Source organism: Passer montanus, unplaced genomic scaffold (genome assembly GCF_014805655.1).
Source record: "Passer montanus isolate IOZ18808 unplaced genomic scaffold, ASM1480565v1 scaffold43, whole genome shotgun sequence".
In the NCBI taxonomy this organism is placed as follows: domain Eukaryota; kingdom Metazoa; phylum Chordata; class Aves; order Passeriformes; family Passeridae; genus Passer; species Passer montanus.
Genome location: NW_024369151.1, coordinates 5128710 through 5149112, shown reverse-complemented (window position 1 = coordinate 5149112; position 20403 = coordinate 5128710). Strand labels below are relative to the sequence as shown.

Below are 20403 nucleotides of genomic sequence, written 5' to 3'. Positions count from 1 at the left end.
ACATGGGAAATAGCTCTCTGCCTCTGAATTTTATTGCTGACAGTTCAACCAAACTCTTTAATCAAGCATTTCCCCGCCCTCGTTGAGTGCTGTCTGGGCTGTCGTGGGAGCAGGGGTGGTCTGGATGGGCTCCTTGGTTGTGTGCCACCATTGTGGGCTTGTTTTACAACCAGCCAGGTGAGACAGCCTCTTACACACCCCCTGCTCGCTGGGATGCTCTGCAGCACGAGCTCAGAGCTCGTGGCTTGGCTGGTAGATAACATCACCCGGCTTATTTATGACTGAGGTCTCTCCAAAACATCCACAGAGAGATCCCTTAAGACTTTACAGAGCCACTATCCTTTTAGATTCTGTTGTTAAAGTCACTCAGGGTCACGATGTCCTGTTTTCTCTGGAGCCCAGCTCAGAGATGGCTGTTTCTCAGCTCCCCATGGAAGAATGCAACATTCCAGCTCCTCCAGTTTTTGAATGCTCCACACCAGTCTCTGGTACTTTGGCTCCTTAGGATGAACATGTCTCAGAGCTCTTTGGTGCAGTGTGGGGGGGTCTGGCACAGTGGAGCTGCTGTATTGGAGGTGCTTGGGTGCTCCAAGAAACCTTGACCATCCAAATCTCCACAGATTGCAGAGCCAAGTTTTTCACAGACTTGTGTAATTCTCAGTGGTTGCACCAGCCCTTTCTGGTGTATTTACAATTCTCTTTGACCTTCTCTCTGGGCTGCTCTCCTGTTGGGGTTGCAGCTGCTGATAGTAAGGACACTTGGGAAATTTCTTGGTGAGCCTGCCTGCCTCTGAGAGAAACTTGGGTGGCAGAGAGGAGAGGAGGGGAAGCAAACCCTCACAGGCTCTGCCAACAGTTTCCAGTGCTACTGAACTTGCTGCTGGCTTCCAGCAGCAAAATACCTGGCAACTGGTTTGCCTTCTAGCCACTATCTAAGGAATGTTGCCTAGAAGGGAAACAAAACCACCATTTCTCAACTCTCAGGGAAAAAACCATCCCAGTGTGTTACTATGCAGAAGTCTTGGCACTGATTGCTTCTTCCCAAGCAAGGTGTGCACACCTTTGCCATTTGGGACCCGAGATGAGTGTGATGAACTCAGAGAAAGCTCCTAATTCTGGGGACCCTTGAAGAGCATCAAGATTTTCTCCTCACTGTGGCTTTGTTTCCCCTTGAGGCTGATCCCCACCTTGTTCTCTCTCCTGCCTGAGAAAATCCTGCAGCCTGGTCAGCTCCAGGACTGTGAAACTGAGCTCCTCCAGAGCTTCCTGGTGCCTCAGCTGCTTGAGAGAGAGATGAAAGGTCTGTGCTAATTCTTCAGAAAGTTGCAGTGAAAAAAGTTAGAGTAAAGGGCAGCGAAGTAAACATGTTAGGATACAAATGGAAAATGCATGGAGAAGAAGGGAAGGCTTGTTGTTGTTGGCTCCTGTCCCAAAGTGAGATACACCAGTTTGTAATTTTTAAAAGGATCCCATCTGGACTGCTTTAAGCAGCTGCCAAGAGCAGGCGTCTGCTCTGAGCAAGGCCTCTTTGAGGAGCTGCAAATGTATGAAATGTGGTGGAGTGGCTGGCTGGGATGGCACAAGGGAGCAGGATTCCACAGCAGTGCCTCTCACCAAACTGCTTTCTTTGAAAAAGGGGAGACCTTCCCCACCATTACATCCTCCTCCTTCAGCACGGCTCCATTCACCATGTCACTTAAAGCTCACAGAGTGCTCATGGTCCCATTTCCATTTTCTCTTTATTTCTCACTTTCAGGCTTCCATTTTTGTGTTCACACTCTTGTGAGAGGTTACAGATGTCTGGAGGGAAGGAATCTGTCTGTCTTCAGGCTGGGATTCAGGCAACTCTTAGGAGATGAGGGAGGGTGGATGGGAAAAGTTAGATGCAAGATTTTGTGGAGCACCTGGATGCTGCAGGAGGGGGTGCTGGAGGCTCAGTACATGATTTTGTGCTCTCCTGGTTCAGCATCTTCTCCTTCTGCTCTCCAGCAAGGTGTCAGCAGACCCACTGGCCTTCCAGGAGAACATGAGAGGAGATCCAGCTGTCAGTGGTCATTAACAGAGCTGACTGCTCCTAGCGGGGTGCATTGATGCTTTGGCGGCTTCATCAGGCTTCATCTTGGATACTTGCATGTAGAATTAATTTATCATAACACTGCTGTGCTCTTTTGACACCAGATCCACTCAGGGAGTGCTTTTCTAATGTCCTTTTGCAGAGCAACATCTTGTTGATGAAGGGCAAAGTGCTCCACTGAGCACTTCAGATGAATAATTTGGGGATCATTTGCTACTGAAATTACAGGAGTTTTCCAGATGGAAACTTTAAATGTTTTCAAATAAAACTACAGCTGCAATTAAAGCAATAGACATAGAGATGTGCACATCTCAGTGGCTGCAGGGCCAATGGCCTACCTTGCTTTTGCTAGTCATGACTCACAACTTTTTGCCAGGATGCTCAAGATTCAACAGTGGAATTGTAAGGAACCTCTGTGGCAGTTCTGAGTTCACAATGTGCCTGGTCATGAGCTCTCACATCATCCTGGGCTGGTTGTGCTTGTCTAACACTTGCCAGGAAGTTCAGCAAGGCAGCAATGGAGATAGGGAGCAGCAGGAACATCAGCAGCTGTTGCTCCATGGATGTGTTTCAGCAGCAGGAAATGGGAGAGAAAGCACAATGGCCATTGTTCACCCCCAAAGGAACATTTCTGAGGTGTGTGAATGTCTTAGTGGGCCACAACAGTTTGCCCTGACCCAGTGACTCCTGGGTGCACAGGGAATCTCCAGGCAGAGCATGGTGTGAACAGGGTATCCCAGCACCAGGAGCCTGAAGGGATCCATTCAAAGCCCCAGCAAGGGCAAGTCCTTATAAACTCATTTTATAAGGGATGAAGTTCCTGCCTGCACTACAGCTGCCCTCCCACCTGTGTGCAGAGGCAGAGCTGAATGCTCTCTTGGTGATGGGGAGCAGAAAATGAGCAGAAAGAGTTCATGCATCTCTCCTCTTCATTGGACCTCAGGACTGACCAGTCCCCATCACCATCACTTCCCTTCCCACACCAAGGGAGAATCACAGAATGGTTTGTGTTGGAAGGGACCTTAAAACTCATCTCATTCCACCCCTTGCCATGGGCAGGGACACCTTCCACCAGACCAGGGTGCTCCAAGCCCCATCCAGCCTGTCCTTGGACACTTCCAGGGACAGGGCACCCCAGACCTGTGCCAGTGCTTTACCACCCTCTGAGCAGAGAATTTCCTGACATCTAACCAAAATCTTGACAAGTGGAATTGTAAGGAACCTCTGTGGCAGTTCTGAGTTCACAATGTGCCTGGTCATGAGCTCTCACATCATCCTGGGCTGGTTGTGCTTGTCTAACACTTGCCAGGAAGTTCAGCAAGGCAGCAATGGAGATAGGGAGCAGCAGGAACATCAGCAGCTGTTGCTCCATGGATGTGTTTCAGCAGCAGGAAATGGGAGAGAAAGCACAATGGCCATTGTTCACCCCCAAAGGAACAATTCTGAGGTGTGTGAATGTCTTAGTGGGCCACAACAGTTTGCCCTGACCCAGTGACTCCTGGGTGCACAGGGAATCTCCAGGCAGAGCATGGTGTGAACAGGATCCTGGCACCAGGAGCCTGAAGGGATCCATTCAAAGCCCCAGCAAGGGCAAGTCCTTATAAACTCATTTTATAAGGGATGAAGTTCCTGCCTGCACTACAGCTGCCCTCCCACCTGTGTGCAGAGGCAGAGCTGAATGCTCTCTTGGTGATGGGGAGCAGAAAATGAGCAGAAAGAGTTCATGCATCTCTCCTCTTCATGGGACCTCAGGACTGACCAGTCCCCATCACCATCACTTCCCTTCCCACACCAAGGGAGAATCATAGAATGGTTTGTGTTGGAAGGGACCTTAAAACTCATCTCATTCCACCCCTTGCCATGGGCAGGGACACCTTCCACCAGACCAGGGTGCTCCAAGCCCCATCCAGCCTGTCCTTGGACACTTCCAGGGACAGGGCACCCCAGACCTGTGCCAGGGCTTTACCACCCTCTGAGCAGAGAATTTCCTGACATCTAACCAAAATCTTGACACTTTTGTTTTAAAAGCATTCCCGCTGTCCATTGTAGGAAGTACTCCCCTCTTTCAGACAGCCCCCTTTAAGCCCTGGAAGGCCACAAGGAGCTCTGCCCAGAACCTTCTGCAGAGAGATGTCAGGAGGGAGGGAGCATGGCTGCAGAAGGCATGTGAAGGACACCATCAGCCCTGGGAGAGCCAAGCAGCTCTGGAGCCGACAGGAAACCACTAAAGCATGAGTCACTGCTCCAGCCTGAACTGGTTATGGCTCTGCTGACTCAGCAAAAGGGGGAAAACTCCCGGGGAAAGCCACCGTGGAAAGAGGGCTCTGAGTCAGGGCAGCTGCAGCCAGGGGGCTGTCGAAAGGTGGGGCACAAGGAACATGGAGCAAGGGCCATGGAGAGGAGAAATGCCAGCAGCTGAAGATCTGCTCTTGTGCAGGGAGTTACTGTGACCTGATCACAGAAAGCCACGAGTCTGATTCCTTTTGGCTTGGGGATTGAGCTGAATTCCTGTGGATGCAGCAAAAGCACATCCTCAGGGCTCATGCTGGCTGGCTCAGCCTCTGGCACAGGGCACATGGTGTCTGGGGAGCACGTGCTGGTGGCATGGGTGTTCTGGCACTCCCTGGCAGAGGCAAGGCTGTAGCTTTGAGGTGATATGTGCTTTGAGTGGCTCCTCACAGGGTGAGGAGAGTGCAGATGCACGGGAGTTACAGCACTGGGACAATTGTCTCATTCAGGGGAAATGAGATGACCAAACCCCATAAGCTTACCTTTTCCCCCTTTGGTCCTGGTGGTCCAATTGGCCCTGGTGGTCCTGCATGTCCCTGTGGAGAGCAGACAGCACGTGAGGAGGCAGGAAAGAGCTGTGGGACTGAAAGTGCTCCCTGGTTCCCTGCCAGAGCTCACGAGCCCTGGGTGGTGCATGCCAGCTTTGGAGGGACACGTGGGTCACACAGGCAGAGTTGAACCAAATGCAGGAGGTGCAAATGGAGACTTGACAGAGAACTAAACTCGAGGTCAGAAATAAATCATGGTTTAAGAACAATGTGCATCCTGGAGTGGCAGTTTTGTTGTGTTTAAGAACAGATAAAAGCTGGGAGGTGAAAATAAAACCCTTACCTGGTAACCCTTTAAGCCTGGGTCCCCTTGAGCACCCATCCTTCCTGGAGCTCCCTGGAGAGGCAAAGACAGAGGGACTGAGAGAGCAGCCCACGGTGTTAGCACGAGAGGAGGAGGCTCTGGGCTGTGCAAAGCAAAGCTCTGCACACGTGGGAGCGTGGCCAGTCCTTCTCCTGGCCACCACTGAGCTCTGCTGCAGCCACCTGGTGGCTTTTCCTTGGCTTTAACCTCTTACACATGGAGAGGGGTGTGCCAGGAGGCCATTCCATGCCTTTGCCTGCCTGCAGCAATGGATTCCCCACCTCACTCAGATTTGCTATCAGAAATGGCTGCATTTCTGTGCTGTTCCTCTGCCCCCCTGAACATCTCTATATCCAAATTAGTGTTGTGCTAGGAAGTCCAGCAGATTTCCACAGACCAGAATCACACCCTTAGCAGAGTGAACAAAGGGGTTTAAATCAGATCATCAGATTAAAGTGAGTCACAACATTTCCATATAATCCCATTTAGCATGGAACAAAGCCCTTTCCACAAGACAAAGACATGTCCTCTCCAATAGACTGTTGCTCAGATATTGCTTTGCTTCCTTGTGAAATAACCCATGGAGGCTTTGCCAAAGACTGTTAAGGGAGGAGGATATGTGGTGAGGCCACAATTTTTAGTGCAGGAAAACACTATCAGCAAAACCACCACTCCATCACTCATTTGCTACTGTTCTGAAGTATCACCACTATTCCTAGTTCATAAATAATTCCTGATTTTGCACTAAGTTCTATCAAATAGAGTGCAAGAAGTTTCCTAACCAGCCTGCAATGCATGAGAGGCACTTTTACACACCACTGCTGTCCTGATGCATTTATCTCTTGTGCCTAAAGCAAATTAAATTTCTCCCTTGTCTGCCATACTATGGCTGTTCTCTCTGGAAGCCTCACCTTCTGTACCCAGTTCAAACCCTTTCCCATGCTATATTTCTTCTTGCTCCAAGTGTTTTAGATAAGTAGATCAAGAGTGGGTGTAGAAACAGGGCAGAAATCCAAGGCAGAGTTCCTTATAACAACACAGCTTGACTTGGAAGCAGCTCTTGCCATGAGTGTGCAGTCTCAGAGGGGAAGATCTTAGCAAAAAATAGCTTATCAGCTCACTCAGCTGAGGAAAAATCCCCAATATTTCAGCAATTTCAGCCTATCTGGGGAGTTGTGAAGAGCTGCCTCAATGCAACGTGAGCTGGGCTCACGGGGCACAAACCCAACCACCCCGTGGACTCTCTCCTGTGCTGCTTGGGACAAGGGTTAAGATGTTTTTGGCCAATTAAAGCCATCTAACAGCATTTTCCAGTGCCCTGAAGCCTCTGCTGGGCTCTCTGCTCCAGTCAGGCCCGTGCCCACCCCTGGCAGCCAGGTTCTCTGAGTTGTGTTCAGCCGTTTGCAGAGCTCTTCTCACCATCGGTCCCAGGGTACCTCGGGATCCTTTAGGGCCTTGGTTCCCCTTCGGCCCCTGCTTCCCTGGGGATCCCATCTCGCCGAGCTGCCCCTGGTAGCCCTTGCTGCCCTGCAGAGCAAAGGCACTGACATCAGTGTGGGACAAAACTCCTTCTGCAGGAAAACATCGGAGACGGAAGGGAGAACCACAGGCTGTGGTGTTATCAAAGAGAGCTGTTCCTACCTTCTGGCCAGGCTTGCCCTTTTCCCCCTGTTTTCCTGGCTTCCCTTCTGGGCCCTGGAAGGGGAAAAAAAAAAGGCTGTTGGAATGGGAAAGCAAAGGAGTCACATCCCAACCAGACACTCCCAGGCCATTTCCCTAGCACACACAAACCTGAGAGCAACCTCACCCACACATGGGGGCCAACAAGGAGGCCAGCAAGTTTGTGCAGGTCAGGTCACAATCCACAGGTGCTACAGCTGGGCTATGGCTCAGTTTGGTCTTTAGCTGCTCCAGCACATGGAGGAAAACTCATTGCTTAAAGGTGGAAAGATCTTGGTGCTGAGGTGGCTATTGGGCAACACAGCTGAAAGGTGATACTGTGGTAATTTTGATGATGATGACTTTGAAATTACATCTTGAAGATAGGTGGGTCACGGAAAACTGTGTCCATCTGTCTCCAAGGGTGCAAAAGAAGCATCTCCAGAAATGCACCTACCCAGCCTTTGCTACAGAATGGGCTAAAATGTGGAAAACACATTTACCTTGGTTCCCACAAAAGGTTTCCTCTGGTTTGCCCCTGAACCAGTAGTGAACCAGTAGGTATCAATACTTTTGATAGGCACTAAATTAGGTATCAATATTTTTATACAGTTGCAGAACCCTACCAATAGAACCATTGACTCCACAGCACTTCTCCTTATTCTTTACCTTGTGAAAAAAGGCAATGGTTTCATTCTCTATGCACCTACCACACAAAACTTCCTGCTCACGGTGCAAACCCCCTCCCTCTATTTGTATTATTACTGCCACACACAGAAACCACAATCTACGGATCAGCCTTCTAGAAATGCAGGGGGAAGCAAAACATGGCAAGCAGGGACAGGAATGCTGAACTGCTTTCAGAGCCCAGTGTGGGTGCAGAACCTGCTGCCCCTCCTTGCACCCACACCACAGACATGTGCTATGATGAGCAGCCTCTCCTTAGGGACCTCAGGGAGCTCATTTTTTCCAGTGTTTGACCCTGTTGGCTGCAAGGGAGACAGAATATTTTGAATTTGACAGAAAGAAGGAAAAAGTATAACTGAAGAAAGCAACTCCTGCTTTTTGGCAATTGTGACAAACTTTTCAACAGCATCTCTGCACCAGCACCACATCTCTCCCTCTGCTCCCCCTCCTCCCAGCTAAGAAGGTATAATTTTCATCATGGTTGGTGTTGTAGTCCCAGCTGAATAAAAGAAACTTATAAAGTGAGACATATCAGGGGGTTTTCACTCTGATCTGAAACATGGGCCTCAGAAGTGCCTGCTCTGAACACAAAGGAGCAATTCAGACTCATTCCAACCCTACAGGATTGTGCCAGTTCACTTCCCCAGAGGGAATAGCTCCATTTTACCTAAGTCAAACATTTCAGGAGTCCACCTTGCCAACACCATTAGGCTTCACAAAGCACAGGTCCCTGCAGAGGAGCACATGAGCCTTGCTCTGTGTCTCTTCCATACTGCTCAGGGTTTTTTTTTTGTATGTGCTATTTTTTGCTGCCACTTTCCAAGAGATCACTTTTGGAGCTGCTTTCCCACAGATGCCGAGCAGCCGCAGCAGATGATGGGTGCCAAGGCTCCAGCATCACCCACATGATTTACACTTTTGACAGGAGTACAGAGAAGTCTTCACTAATGAAAGCATCAGAAATGGCCAGACCCTTCCAGTTCCAGGGCAGCTCACTGTGGGACCTGGTACTCAGCACCTGAAGCACAGTAAATCCACAGCCCCTGCTCTGCAGCAGTGCCCTGGCACATTATGGCTTAAAAATTTGGAGAGGGAATAGTGGAACCAGTCATAAAGCTTTACTGTCAAAACAAGATGTGACTGAATAATGAGACAACTGGGGCTTTTAATCAGTTGCATAGTGTTTTTCCATCAGTCTCCCTGGACTGTGCTTTAAGAGCTTGTGGAAGCACAAGCAGTAGATGCTTCCTGCAGATGGGAGAAAGCCCATTTTAACCTAGATCTGTTTCTAACCCAGTGATGGCCAAGGCCTTGGTCTTGTCCAGCAGAGTAGTTTTGCACGCTCAGATGTGCTCCTGCAACTGCAGTGCTGTGGCAGCTCGTGAAACAAAGATTTCCATGCAAAGGTCCCATCCCCAGGCTGAGAAAGTGTTATATTGTCTGTAAAAAATGCAGATACCAGTACATTGGTGAGACACACTCTTTATCCTTGGGCAGGGCAGGTGGACCCTGTTCATGGGGAGGTCACAAGGATCTCAGAGATATCTGAAGTACAGCCTGGCTCCCTCCACCAGGATACATCTCCCATGAAAGTTTAATGAGTGAAACTTCTACTCTTCATTGGAAAATGTATTTGTTTTTCGAGAAGACAAGTTTAGGCTTATAAATTTTCCCATCTGAGAAACAAAATTTCCACACTGCTCCTAAAATCTGCCAGCATTCAAGTTCCTGCTTGCACTCGCCATCACGAAGTACAAATAGAGTCATATGGAGAGGGTAAACAACAAAAACCAAACCGAACTTTGACAGTCCAAGTCCTGCTCACAAAATTAAGCTCAATCCACAGTGAGACTGTTCCATGGACAAACAGCTTCTCAGACTTTCTCAGGGTTCCTTCAGCTTGTTTTTTCCCTTGGTGGTGGGTGTGAACAGAGATATGGGCTCCAGTAAACTCCTTGAACAGTCTTCCCCTTATGACACATCAGCCTCAGGGAGCAGGGATGTTCATCTGCTCCAGAACGTTCTCCTGGGTCCTCCAGCTGGGGTGCAGCTCTCTCTCCATTGCTGAATAAAAAAAACCATTGGCAGCATCACCAGCTCCTGTCAGTGACAGGGAGATGAGCTGTCACTCACAGGAAGCCATGGAGATCTTGTTCCAAGCCTCCCTTGCTGTTCTTGACTCTCATCCACTGGTTAAAAACTTGGCTGGTACAAAAAAATGGGTCAAACCATGCTGGCGACGCCACGGGCAGAGACGTGGCTCAGATTTTGACTCACTGAGTCACCTCCTCGAGAGGAATAAGCTCTATCAGGCAGGGATATTTCCGTGCTCTCCCAGCACGCTTTCTAGGACTTTGGCCAGCAAGCTGTGCTGGTGAGTGGGAAGCCTACCATGTGTCTGATTTTCCTGGATATGCTTTCTCCAACTGCGCAGGAATTCTGCCCAGATGAATTTAGAGGCAGTTCAGCACTTGTCTGGGGTTCCCAGATATGTGATATCTCTACTTGTGATGATCCAGATGTGGCTGCTGTTGCAATCCCAGATGTTCCCAGGGCACATTCGAAGGGGTTTGCACAGTTCCCAGAAATCACTGCACTGCCCCACTCCACACATTGCAGGGAAGGAAAACCCAGCAACAATTTTGGTAGCCTTCAAAAATAGTCCCATTCTTTTTCTCTCCATTATTCTGACTCATCTGTCCAGGGATGAAAAAAATCACGGCCAGAACAGGAAGAAAAAAAGAAAGGATGAAAATAAAATTCAATGAGGTGGTATCTTCATCCAGGCTCTCCCCAAAGTACACTGGGAATGTAGCACCTTTTGGTACCTCTTTTACAGCAGTGTGAAGTTCCTCAGGTTCCTAAGATTTCTTCTCTCTTTTGCAGAGATAGGAGTGAGGGCAGAAGATGTACAAAAGCCTGCGCATCACAATAATTAAATCCAAGTTCCCTTTGCTGGACTCACATCAGTTGGGTCACTGTGCCAAGGCAATGGACACTCGGTGCTTTTGTTCCCAGGGTTTGTACACATTTTGTTGTATGCCTTGGGTTACTGGTTTGCTGAGAAAATCTATCTTCTTTCCAAGCTTTTTCCATCATTGGGACTATTTTTAAATGGTGATTTCTCTTTGTGTGCTGCAGTCTCCACTAGGGAAGCATATCAGTACCTCCAGATGATGATGGTATTTGTGACCAGGGACAGTGGAAAGCAGCAGTTTTACTAAGTCACATGCCTTCAGCTATGCCAAAATATCCAAGGAAAGCAAAAAAAAATTATAGTCTTAGGTCTAGTATGTTTAAAATTTCGTTGTCATCTTCAGTAAGGATACAGATTTACAAGGATTTTTTTAGTATAGCCTTAGATATTCCCCTAAGGGAAACGGGAATGGTTTATTTTCCAATGCAAATTGGTTAATTTTTAAAGAAAAAGAGACTTCCAGCTGCTGATGGCCTTGACAGAAAAGTCAGATCTATTGCCCAGCACAACAGCAATGTTTAGTGGGAGCAAATAGATGAGCAGCTCAGCTTTAAATTCTCCAGACATCAACAGTTGAAATCTATGTTCCGACAACAGCATCCAGAAAAACAAAACAAGGAAGTTGAATGAACTGCAGAGAGATATGGCCTGAACAGAGCCAAACAACAAACAGGGCTAAAATCCTGACCCAAACTTCCCCACAGCCAGTGATGCTCTTGCTGCAGGCAGTGGGTCGGGAAGTGGTAACAGAGATGTGACTCACCATCCTGCTGTGGCTCATGGCATTCCAGAGGGCAAATATGTTCCTGCCTCCCTTGCAGCACAGTACAGCACAGGAAGGAAGCTCTCAGGGCACAGAACTGCTGGGAGAGCTTCCCAAATCTTGCCTCAGGTTGCTTCAGGATTGCTCAGGACTGCTGTGGAGCAGGAGCATGTTTTCAAACTATTTTTTTTTTGTGTCATTGAGTGAAGGTCTGTGGTCACTCCTCCCTCCCAAAAATAAGGCAGGAAGAAACAGAACCACCAGAATACAGCTACTGAGCAAAGGAAAAAAGTGACATGGTGACAGGGAAAAAAAGAAAAGATAGTTTGAGGCTCTGGATATAAAAAGGGCAGGAAAATGAAAAGCAGCAATAAAGGTAGGAAGCATGATCCATAGGATGACCATGCCCATATTATCCAGGCCCAGCCAGTGAGCTCATTTAAAGGGAAATGAAAAAGCCCCATATAATTTCCTACTGCTCAGCAATGTCTCCATATGAGAACCTCTACTTAATAAACTTTGATCGAGAGAAGCCTCCCCCCATGCAGGACAGTTCACAAGCACTCAGGAAATTAGTGGGATCATTTAGGCCGGGCATTTGAAGACATAAATGTTTTGGATTTATAAGAAACACATTTCATAATCACTCTGCCTAGCAGTAGTCTGGAAGGGGAGGAGACAGGGCAGCAGCTCCTGAATGAGTATGGGGAAAGAAGAAAGACTCAACTGTTCTCGAGAAGAAAGACCTGATTGTGCTGTGAGGTTCAGAGGGTTTCACTGGGAGCACTGGGAAGTAATGGGCTCTTGGCCTGCCTGTGGAAACCAGAGTGCAGGTAGAGCTGGCTGGCTGTGCTCAAAGAAACAGCAAACTGGGGAAATCCTATAAAAAGGTCTTGGATGGCAAGGCTACAGCCAGAGCCGCTGCGACTTTCCTTTCAGCTGAGCTCCTCAGCTTAAAATGGGAATCCAGTCCAAAATTGTGTATCCTGAACTCTCTGCTTAAGAGCAAACTCTTATCTGCATGCAGCTGCTGCTCTGAAACTTGCTGCTTTTGGTTTTGTGGAGGAGGACACTTTAACTTGATTTTTCTGAGCAGCCACAGCGTAAGGCAGCAAAGAGCAGTGCTGTGTGCTCTGAGCTGCTCTGGTTTAATCTGATAGCCCTGAACTGCCACTAATTTGTTGTTTCTGGCATAATAATTTTTTCCTTCACTCTCTTTGCCTCTACTTCCTCATCTCTAAGAAAGCACAGGAGACAGAGGTGCCACTAAAATGCTTGATGGATGAGTGGGAAGTGTAGGAAAAGTGCAAGGCCTCATCCCCACTGAGCTGTGAAGCTTTCATACACAATGAAACCAAAATGCTCCAAAAAAAATTAATGTTGGAATCTGACAACGGGAAAGAAAAGAACAGAGAGAGCACCTGGGCAGCACAACTCTGACTGACACTCCCCCAAACACTAAGGGTTAATATCTTCCTTTTGAAGGACACAGATGCCCCGAGGTTGTGGAAGAGGAGGGGAATGAAATCCTCTCTTGCAATAAGGAGGGGAATCTTGGATCAACTGCCCAAAAAGTGTGTCTCCTTCGTCTGAGTCAGGAAAGAAACCGTGCCAAGTCAATGGGATTTATTTCAAATTCTGGCTCATTTTGACTCCTATTAACTCTAAACGAAGACCAGCTGGGATCAGCCTGCCTTCCCCAGCAGCAGAGCCCCTCAGCTGCTGGAGAGCAGCCTCATTGCTGCAAGCAGCAGTTCCCTTGGGATTGGGAAAGCTCTGTGATTCCCTGTAGGATGCACAGGGCTCACAGGCAGCCCTGCTCTGCTCCAAAGGTGTCAGTGGGTTGGGTGGGCTGAGTCACAGAGAGCAGAATAGCAAAAAAGGGGGAAAAGCTCCACACAATAATATCACCCAAATAACAAAATCCAGCATGTACCTCTGCATTAAGTGGGATTCAGGAAAGGCTGACCCTGGGGCCACCATTTGATTATCAAAGCAGGAGGAGAAGCTGATTGCAGCTATGGGCAGGGGTGCCCAGGGATGCTCATGCTGGGTCTGGGAGGGCAAGCAGAGAGACCCAGGCCTGCAGCTCCACAGAGAGGCATCACCCTGACTCTTGCTCTCAAACTCTTCATAGCAGAGATTTTCAGCATATTTGACATCAGTTCTCAGTGACTTCATTCACCTTTGGTTTTTGATGCAGGACAAATACCTGCTTATGGCTTTCCTGGGTGTTGGCCTGCACGAGCAATGATACTCCAGGGCTGTAACTCAAGGACACACCATGCCAAGTGCAAACACCTTCAGCCCTGCAAACTGGGCTCCTGTAGAGGAACTGGCCCCTGCTGTAGCAGCTACAGGAAAGGACAGGCTGTAGGGCAGGGGGATGGCCTGCTGTGACCTCCTGGGCCCCCTGTGCCACCAACTGACCTCCTGCATGACCCTGGGCAAGCCACTTTACTGTCCTGTGCATCTGCTCCTAACACATTATTCAAGGGCAGAATTTGGATAAACACCACCCATTTCCTAAGATTAAGGGTGTGAGGACCTCACTGGTACCACAGACACACTGCCCTCCCCTGCACACCGAGCCTGGTGTTCTCCATTCCTTCCTCTGCTCAGCCAGAGGGTGACCCCACACTCTCCAGCTGGGGGAATTTAAGAAATTTCATTCAAGTAATTGCTCCACAGCTCATGGTCCAAGGCACAAAAAACAGATTTTCCAGGAAACAACAGCTCAGTACATTATCAAAAAAACCCATAAAATTTCTGCATGGAGAGCAGAGATTAAAACCAGGGGTGAGTCCAGGATTGTCCTTCGGCAACCTCAGAGTTTTCAGGGAGCTGAATGCCATGGATGTGGTGCTGCCAGCTGTGGCTGAGCTCATGTGTGTGCAGAGAATGGCTGGATTCAGCAGCAGCAGCAGAGCGAGGCGCTTTGTTGCAGAAAACCTTTGAATCATGTTTTCAGTGGCAGGAAACAGAAAAGAACAAAGAGCAAAAACCACTCTGGGACAAATTCTGCTGTAAGTGATGTTTGGACAACATTCTGCAAGAGCAATGTGTTGGATGAGAAGATGCTCCTGCTCTGCCCTGGCACTGCAGAGCCCAGAGAGCAGCCTGGCATTGCATGAGCAGCCTTGCCAGAAGGTCCATCCTGGCCAGCAAGTCATCCTTCCACTTCAGGATTGTAGCTTGTAGATGAGAGAGGGACAAAAATGTGGTGGGAAGGATCCTCAGGACACCATCCAGAGCTGTGTGTGGGGTTGCTGCTGCTCTGGGGAGCGTCCACAGCATGGGAGCCAAGAGCCACGAGTTCACGCTCTGTCCTGGGCTGGAGAGTGGCTTGATCTTGTGAATTCCCTCAGAAAACCTTCTCAGCTCTCCAGCCCAGCCCAGCTCTGTCAGTCTACCCTCCTGAAGAGCAAATGAAAGGACTTTGGATCTTGTTGCACCAGAGCAAAAGGATTTACAGCCCTTCGAGCTCTTCTGGGCTGATGGTGCACATCTGCATGCCACAACAGGGCCGGCAAATGCAGCAAGATCTTCTCTGATGTAATTGTTTATGGCAATTCAGACCATTGGAGTGTCTGGCTCAAAGCTTTCTGAGTCCTGACATGGCTCGAATGACACTGCAGATAGGATTTCAGGTTAAAATTGAAGTGGAAAGAACTCGACTCCCAGTTTTGCTGAACAATGAGGGATTTTCTTGTTTCAGAGCATGTTGTATTTCAGTACTTCCAGGCTCTCCAATTGCTTTCCTGGAACTGTAAACCCCTTGTTATCAGATGTCTGCTGTGTATGGCAAGCAGCACATTACACAAACCACAGTGCAGAGCCACAGAGCACAGCTGGAAACCCCTCACCTCCCTCCTCCAACTGGCCTGGGCCTTCCTCAGCCACTGCTGCATCTCTCATCCTCCCAGGGAAGGGATGAAGTGCCGCATTTGCTATCACTGCAGAGGAGAAGCAGCAGAAGGAAGCAATTTTTGGGAGAAGAGGTTGTTCTCAGGGCCCACTCATCTGTGACCAGGCTGTTGGTGGCACACCAGTGACTTCAGCCTCTGCCTTTTACCATGCTCTGGTGCAATGAGCAGCTCTGATGGGCAGTCAGATCCTTTGTGAGTGCAGGTTACTCTCCAGGGATGTTCTCTGGGTGTTTCAGGCTCTGTGGCACTATTCCCTCACAGCCTTACAGATAAGCAGATAAATTATCTTTTTATTTTGGCAATCCACACCATGACACTTGCACTGCTGATGGATGCCTTGCCAGAGTTCACCAGGCTCTTGTACTTTCCAGTGTCCCCACACAGTGAGAAGAATATCCTTGTTCTGCCTTGCCCAAACAAAAAGTCTGAATTTCCAGCCAGTCTCTCTGAATGCAGGTGCCCAAACAGTCCCTGGTGCTCTGCAAGGGGAAGGGATTTTCAGCCTTTTGTTGTTCAAACCAGAGGGCAAATGGCCAGGTTCAGAAGAGAGTCAAGCTCAAGTGAAGGCAATGAGTTTGTGTTAGAAGACAGAAACCACTGGGAGGGATAATCTGTGGACAAGCAGCTCAGGAAAGGTGCACATCTCTGGAAATTCCAACTGCATCTTGCACTGGTGCTCTGATTTCTCTCTTATGGCCAGGGGGACAACTGGCCCATTCCTCCACTGAGCAGGAACTGGGGCTGAAAGGAGCAGTGTGAACTTGGACAAAGTGACCAAAAGATAGAGGATACTCATTTATCTCAGCTCCAGCTGCCTCGAGCCCTGCCAGCCACAGCTGTGAAGCTCATGGACCATCTCAGCTGCCAGGTTTGTTTGCTGAAATCCACTGGCGTTGAAACACGTACAAACTACCCCTGGAGACTCGACTGGGGCCTCCCTGCTGCTTTTTGTTTGAGATTCAAAACCACAGTGGAAACCGGTTTTCAGATATGTTAATGCTGGAAATGGCTGAGCCAAGTGAAAGCTAAAGATCTCTGAAAAACGTTTCCTGAGCACAGAGGGAAGTTTGGTTGTGCTCAGGCAGTCATGTGCTGTCAGCATCAGGATGACCCTGTGGAAAAGGAAGCCTTGCTCAGGAAAGGCAGATGTGCCTGTGCTGACCCCATGGATCACCAGGTGAGGGTCTCTCTTCTGCAGGACCCAGAAGGGCAGCACAGACCCTCTGTGCTTCCTCCAGCTTTCAAAGTTGCTCTGGGTCCATCCCTTCATCTGCCATTTCCAGGGAGCTCCAGGACTGCACAGCCTCTAATCTCCTACCATCCTCCATGCTGGCCTGTGGCCACGGTAGGTGTGAGCTGGTGGTGCCAAATTCCCCAGCACCAGCCTCTGCTCCAGCCAGGAAACACAAAACAGGCTGAAAATGTACCAGCAGTGAAGTCAGATCCTTTCAGAGCAATCTGGCACCTCATTTCCTACATCTGTCACAAGGACACTTGATAGTGAAGTGTCACATTCCTGTAGACATAAGCAAAATAAAGATTAAGACTAAACATTTCCTTGGCATTGAGGACAAATCTTCAGGACATGGTCTGGCTGCAGAACCCTGTGATGAAAAGCGTTTTTCCAGAGGTTGTTGTTGTCCCTGCTGGGCATGTCCCTGTGGGTGCTCCTTCTGGAGTAACACAGGGACAAGCCAAGGTTTAGGAGAACCTTTTATGTGCCCACAATTCCAGATGGGCATCAGCTTCCTCAAACTAACACCAACCTCTTCCAGAAGCAGAAGATGAGCTCACACCCCCAAATGGAGCTAGAGTTTGTTGGCACAGGTAACTGCACAGATCCTTGTGTGTGCATCTCTCCTCCTAAGGGTACAGAAGCATCAAGACCTTCCCTGTCCCCTTTGGAGCTGAGCAGGATATCCCAACAAATACTGGAGCTGAGGAAAAGCCCAGGAAAGCATCAGTGGATCCAGGCAGGAATGTGGTGAAGCACAGATGTAAGGACTTGGGGGTGTCATGCCAGGAGAGGCCAAATGGAGATTCAATGGCTAAAGATGAAGTTCTTAACACCATCTAAACTGATTATTGGACAGCACAACACTGTCACATCAGAAGTGTTAGAACCATTCACAACAGGGTGGTGTGGAATCACTCAGTATCTGCACACCCAAACCCAGCATGCTCCCTCTCCCTGCAATCCAAGCACCTCCAATACCTTCCCCAACCAATTTCTGTGCCACCACACAAATCCTGGACAGGAGTTTGTCACCTTGGTATCAGCCCTTGGGTGGGCAGCCTTCACAACTTCCCCATGACAAGATTTTTTGTTATCTTGGTCCAGTAGCCTTAAAGACTTCTGTCCACCGTGCAGTTTGTGGTGGCTTTTGCAGCATGTCCTCCAGGGGATGGTTTGGCTGGATATTCCAGCTTCTAACCCTCAGCTGGAAAGGAGGGGCTTGCAGTTATCTCCATCTGAGCTGTAAACCTTATCTTGACAGAAATCTAAGGAAAATCCCACTGATATTTCTACTCCATGGGAATGTAGAATGAAATTCTCAGTAATGGGAAGAGGAGAATAATCTGTGCTTCTGTCAGAGGACTTCCATATTTAAATGACCTCAGTGAGCACAGGAACACCAGCCTGTGTATTAGGTAACAGTGTCTGGTTACCTAGGGCAGGCAGCCCTATCTGGAGACTGTGCAGGTCTGAAAGTCTGCCTGAGTTTAGGCATAAGGAAATACAAAGAAGTATATTAAAATAGTAGATGGAAATATAGCACTTTGCAGTAAAAAAACCCAACAAACCGAAAGGGAGTGATTACGAGCAGGAATCTTGGCTCTATTGGCTGCTTTTTTAAAAAAATGAAACAGAAAACACCATCATGTTCCCAGGGACATGCTGGCAAACAGCAGGGACAGAGTCTGAGAGAATCTGTATTTTATACTTTATAACTTAATATGGCTTTTGCATGATTTTAGTATTTTTATTGGTTCCTAAAACATACACAAGATAAACACGTGAACCAGCCAGAATTACAGCACATGGAGGGTGACTGCCCAGCTGTGCCAGCCTGCAGCTGGGAAGGAGCTGGGGTGTTGGGGACCACCCTTGCCTGTGGTATGATCCCAATCCTGAAAGGGCTCCCTGAAAGGACTCCCTGTTGGGTACAGGGGCCTGTGGCCAAGGGTGCCCTTATTTGGGGCAGGACTACAGGCTTATTCTGCACATTTATGGTGCTGCACTACAGTATTAAGCCAATGTTTCCACTTTCTAGTTGAGTCAGTGCTCAAACCCCAACCTCAGCCCAAAAATAACATAAATCCATCTCTTTTGCTGCTTCCATCCCCTCACACCCTTCTCCCTGCCTGCCTTTCAGCCAGCCACAACAGCACCAAAAGGAAAATCAACGTTTCACCATGGAGCATCCACCCAGGGCTCGGCAGTACCTGCTGGCCCTGCTGCTTCACACCCAGCCCAGGCTGGGATTTCAGAGCTGCTTTTAAACTTGGGCTTCTTGTTCCTTTTCCACAGATGTGTGGGGCTGGAGCTGGTGTGTTCCCCTGCTGCATGAGGGGTAAGACACGTGCCACAGGGGAGCAGTGCATCCCTCTGAGCTGGGCTGCCCCTCTGCTGAATGAGCCTTGCTGCTGATAACTCTGATCCAAGACAGCAACCACAATGAATACACCATGTCAGCAACCTGGTAAGCTCCACATTTCAAGCAGAAAGGCCTGACTTGCAGAGCAGCCCACCGGGGCACTGGGCAGAGCCTTCTTCCACCTGACACTGCCCTGCCTCCTCTCATCTCAGAGCCAGAATCAAACATTTTCTTTCTACAGCACCAAGATCAGACCTCCAAGTGAACCAGACATGCCCAGGATATTAATTTAGGATTCAGGAGTCATACCCTGCTGATTTCTTCTAGTTGTTTTCTATATTTAATGGGGAAATCCTAGAAGGGAAGACCAGAAGCAAGCAAGTAACCATTAGAGAAGGCACAAGGTGGCCAATTCCAAATTCCAGGCCCAGGCCAGCTGTGGCTAACAGGTTAAAATCAGCCCCTCTCAGTCCTCTGGACCTCCCCCTCTAACACTGTGTGGGATCCAGCCTACAGAGGTGTGGGAGGGAGGCACCATTTCTCAAAGCCTGTGGCAGATCAGATTCCCATTCTCAAGTGTGAGTCCTAGCTGAAAGACCAAACCATCTCCTGAACGTGGTTTGTCATGAAAACAGCACACTTTACCATAATGTTTAGGATAAGTTACAGCCCAGGTGAGCTCTGAGCAGTGGCCTGGGTCACAAACTGATGCCAGCAGGAAGCCAGGGGTCAGCAAGGGCTGGTTTCACAGACTCACTCGGACACCTGGGATGCCGGGATATCCTGGAGGTCCTTCCTTTCCCTTCAGCCCTTCACTGCCTTTTTCTCCTTTCTCTCCTTCTGGGCCTTGCTCTCCTTTGTCTCCCTGTGGAAGAGAGGAGGGTGGGAGGTTTTTATACCCACACAACATGTGGGTCACTGTACAAAGCTCTTGTGAGGGAAAACCCACCACATAATTAATATTTCAGGAGTCTGAGAGGAAAAGAGCCTGCAAGAAAAGGGATGAATGAGGATGAGTCATAATACACTTGACATTTAAAAAAAGGAGCAAACCCAGGTTTCTTTTCTTTAAAATCTCTTGGCTGAAGAAGGAACTCTCCCATTACACAGAGTAACCTGAACTCCTTTGCTTCTCCTGCAATAAGGCCTGAACCTCCCATGTGAATGAGGCAGGCAGACAAGATTTGAGTCTCTCTTGCCTCATCCAGAAGCCCTGAGCTTGGGATGCTGAAAGACTTTTAATAGAATGGGTTTGTTTGGAGCAGCTGCTCAGCTCCTGCTGCCAAACTGAAATCAGCCCAGGGCTCCAATAAACACTCTGTGAACTGTGTCACTGTGCCCTGTAAAGGATCCATGGCCTGAGCAGTGGGTATGCTGTCAAATCACTGCTCTGACAATTACAGAATCACAGAATCAAAGAATCATTTGGGTTGGAAAAGATGTTTAAAATGAATTAATCCAAACCTCAACCCAGCATTGACAAGCCCACCACTGAACCATGTCCCCAGGTGTCACTTGCAGGAATAGTGACTCCACCACTTCCTGTTATAATGCCTTTCAGGCCATCTTTTCCA

At 48.7% G+C, this 20403-nt stretch overlaps 1 protein-coding gene across 2 annotated transcripts in view; it reads right to left on the bottom strand.

Annotated features, from left to right (window-relative positions):
* LOC120507465 (collagen alpha-1(XXVII) chain-like) overlaps positions 1–20403 on the bottom strand; it is a 141890-nt gene that overhangs the window by 14901 nt on the left and 106586 nt on the right. For both annotated transcript variants that reach the window (XR_005628773.1, XM_039720181.1), the window contains 5 exons: positions 19587–19694; positions 6857–6910; positions 6635–6742; positions 5195–5248; positions 4846–4899 (listed from right to left, as the gene is read on the bottom strand). Coding sequence is in view for 1 of the 2 variants with exons in the window: in XM_039720181.1 (XP_039576115.1) it covers positions 4846–4899; positions 5195–5248; positions 6635–6742; positions 6857–6910; positions 19587–19694 (378 nt within the window). In the remaining variant the exon portion in view is untranslated. The remainder of the gene's footprint in view (positions 1–4845; positions 4900–5194; positions 5249–6634; positions 6743–6856; positions 6911–19586; positions 19695–20403) is intronic.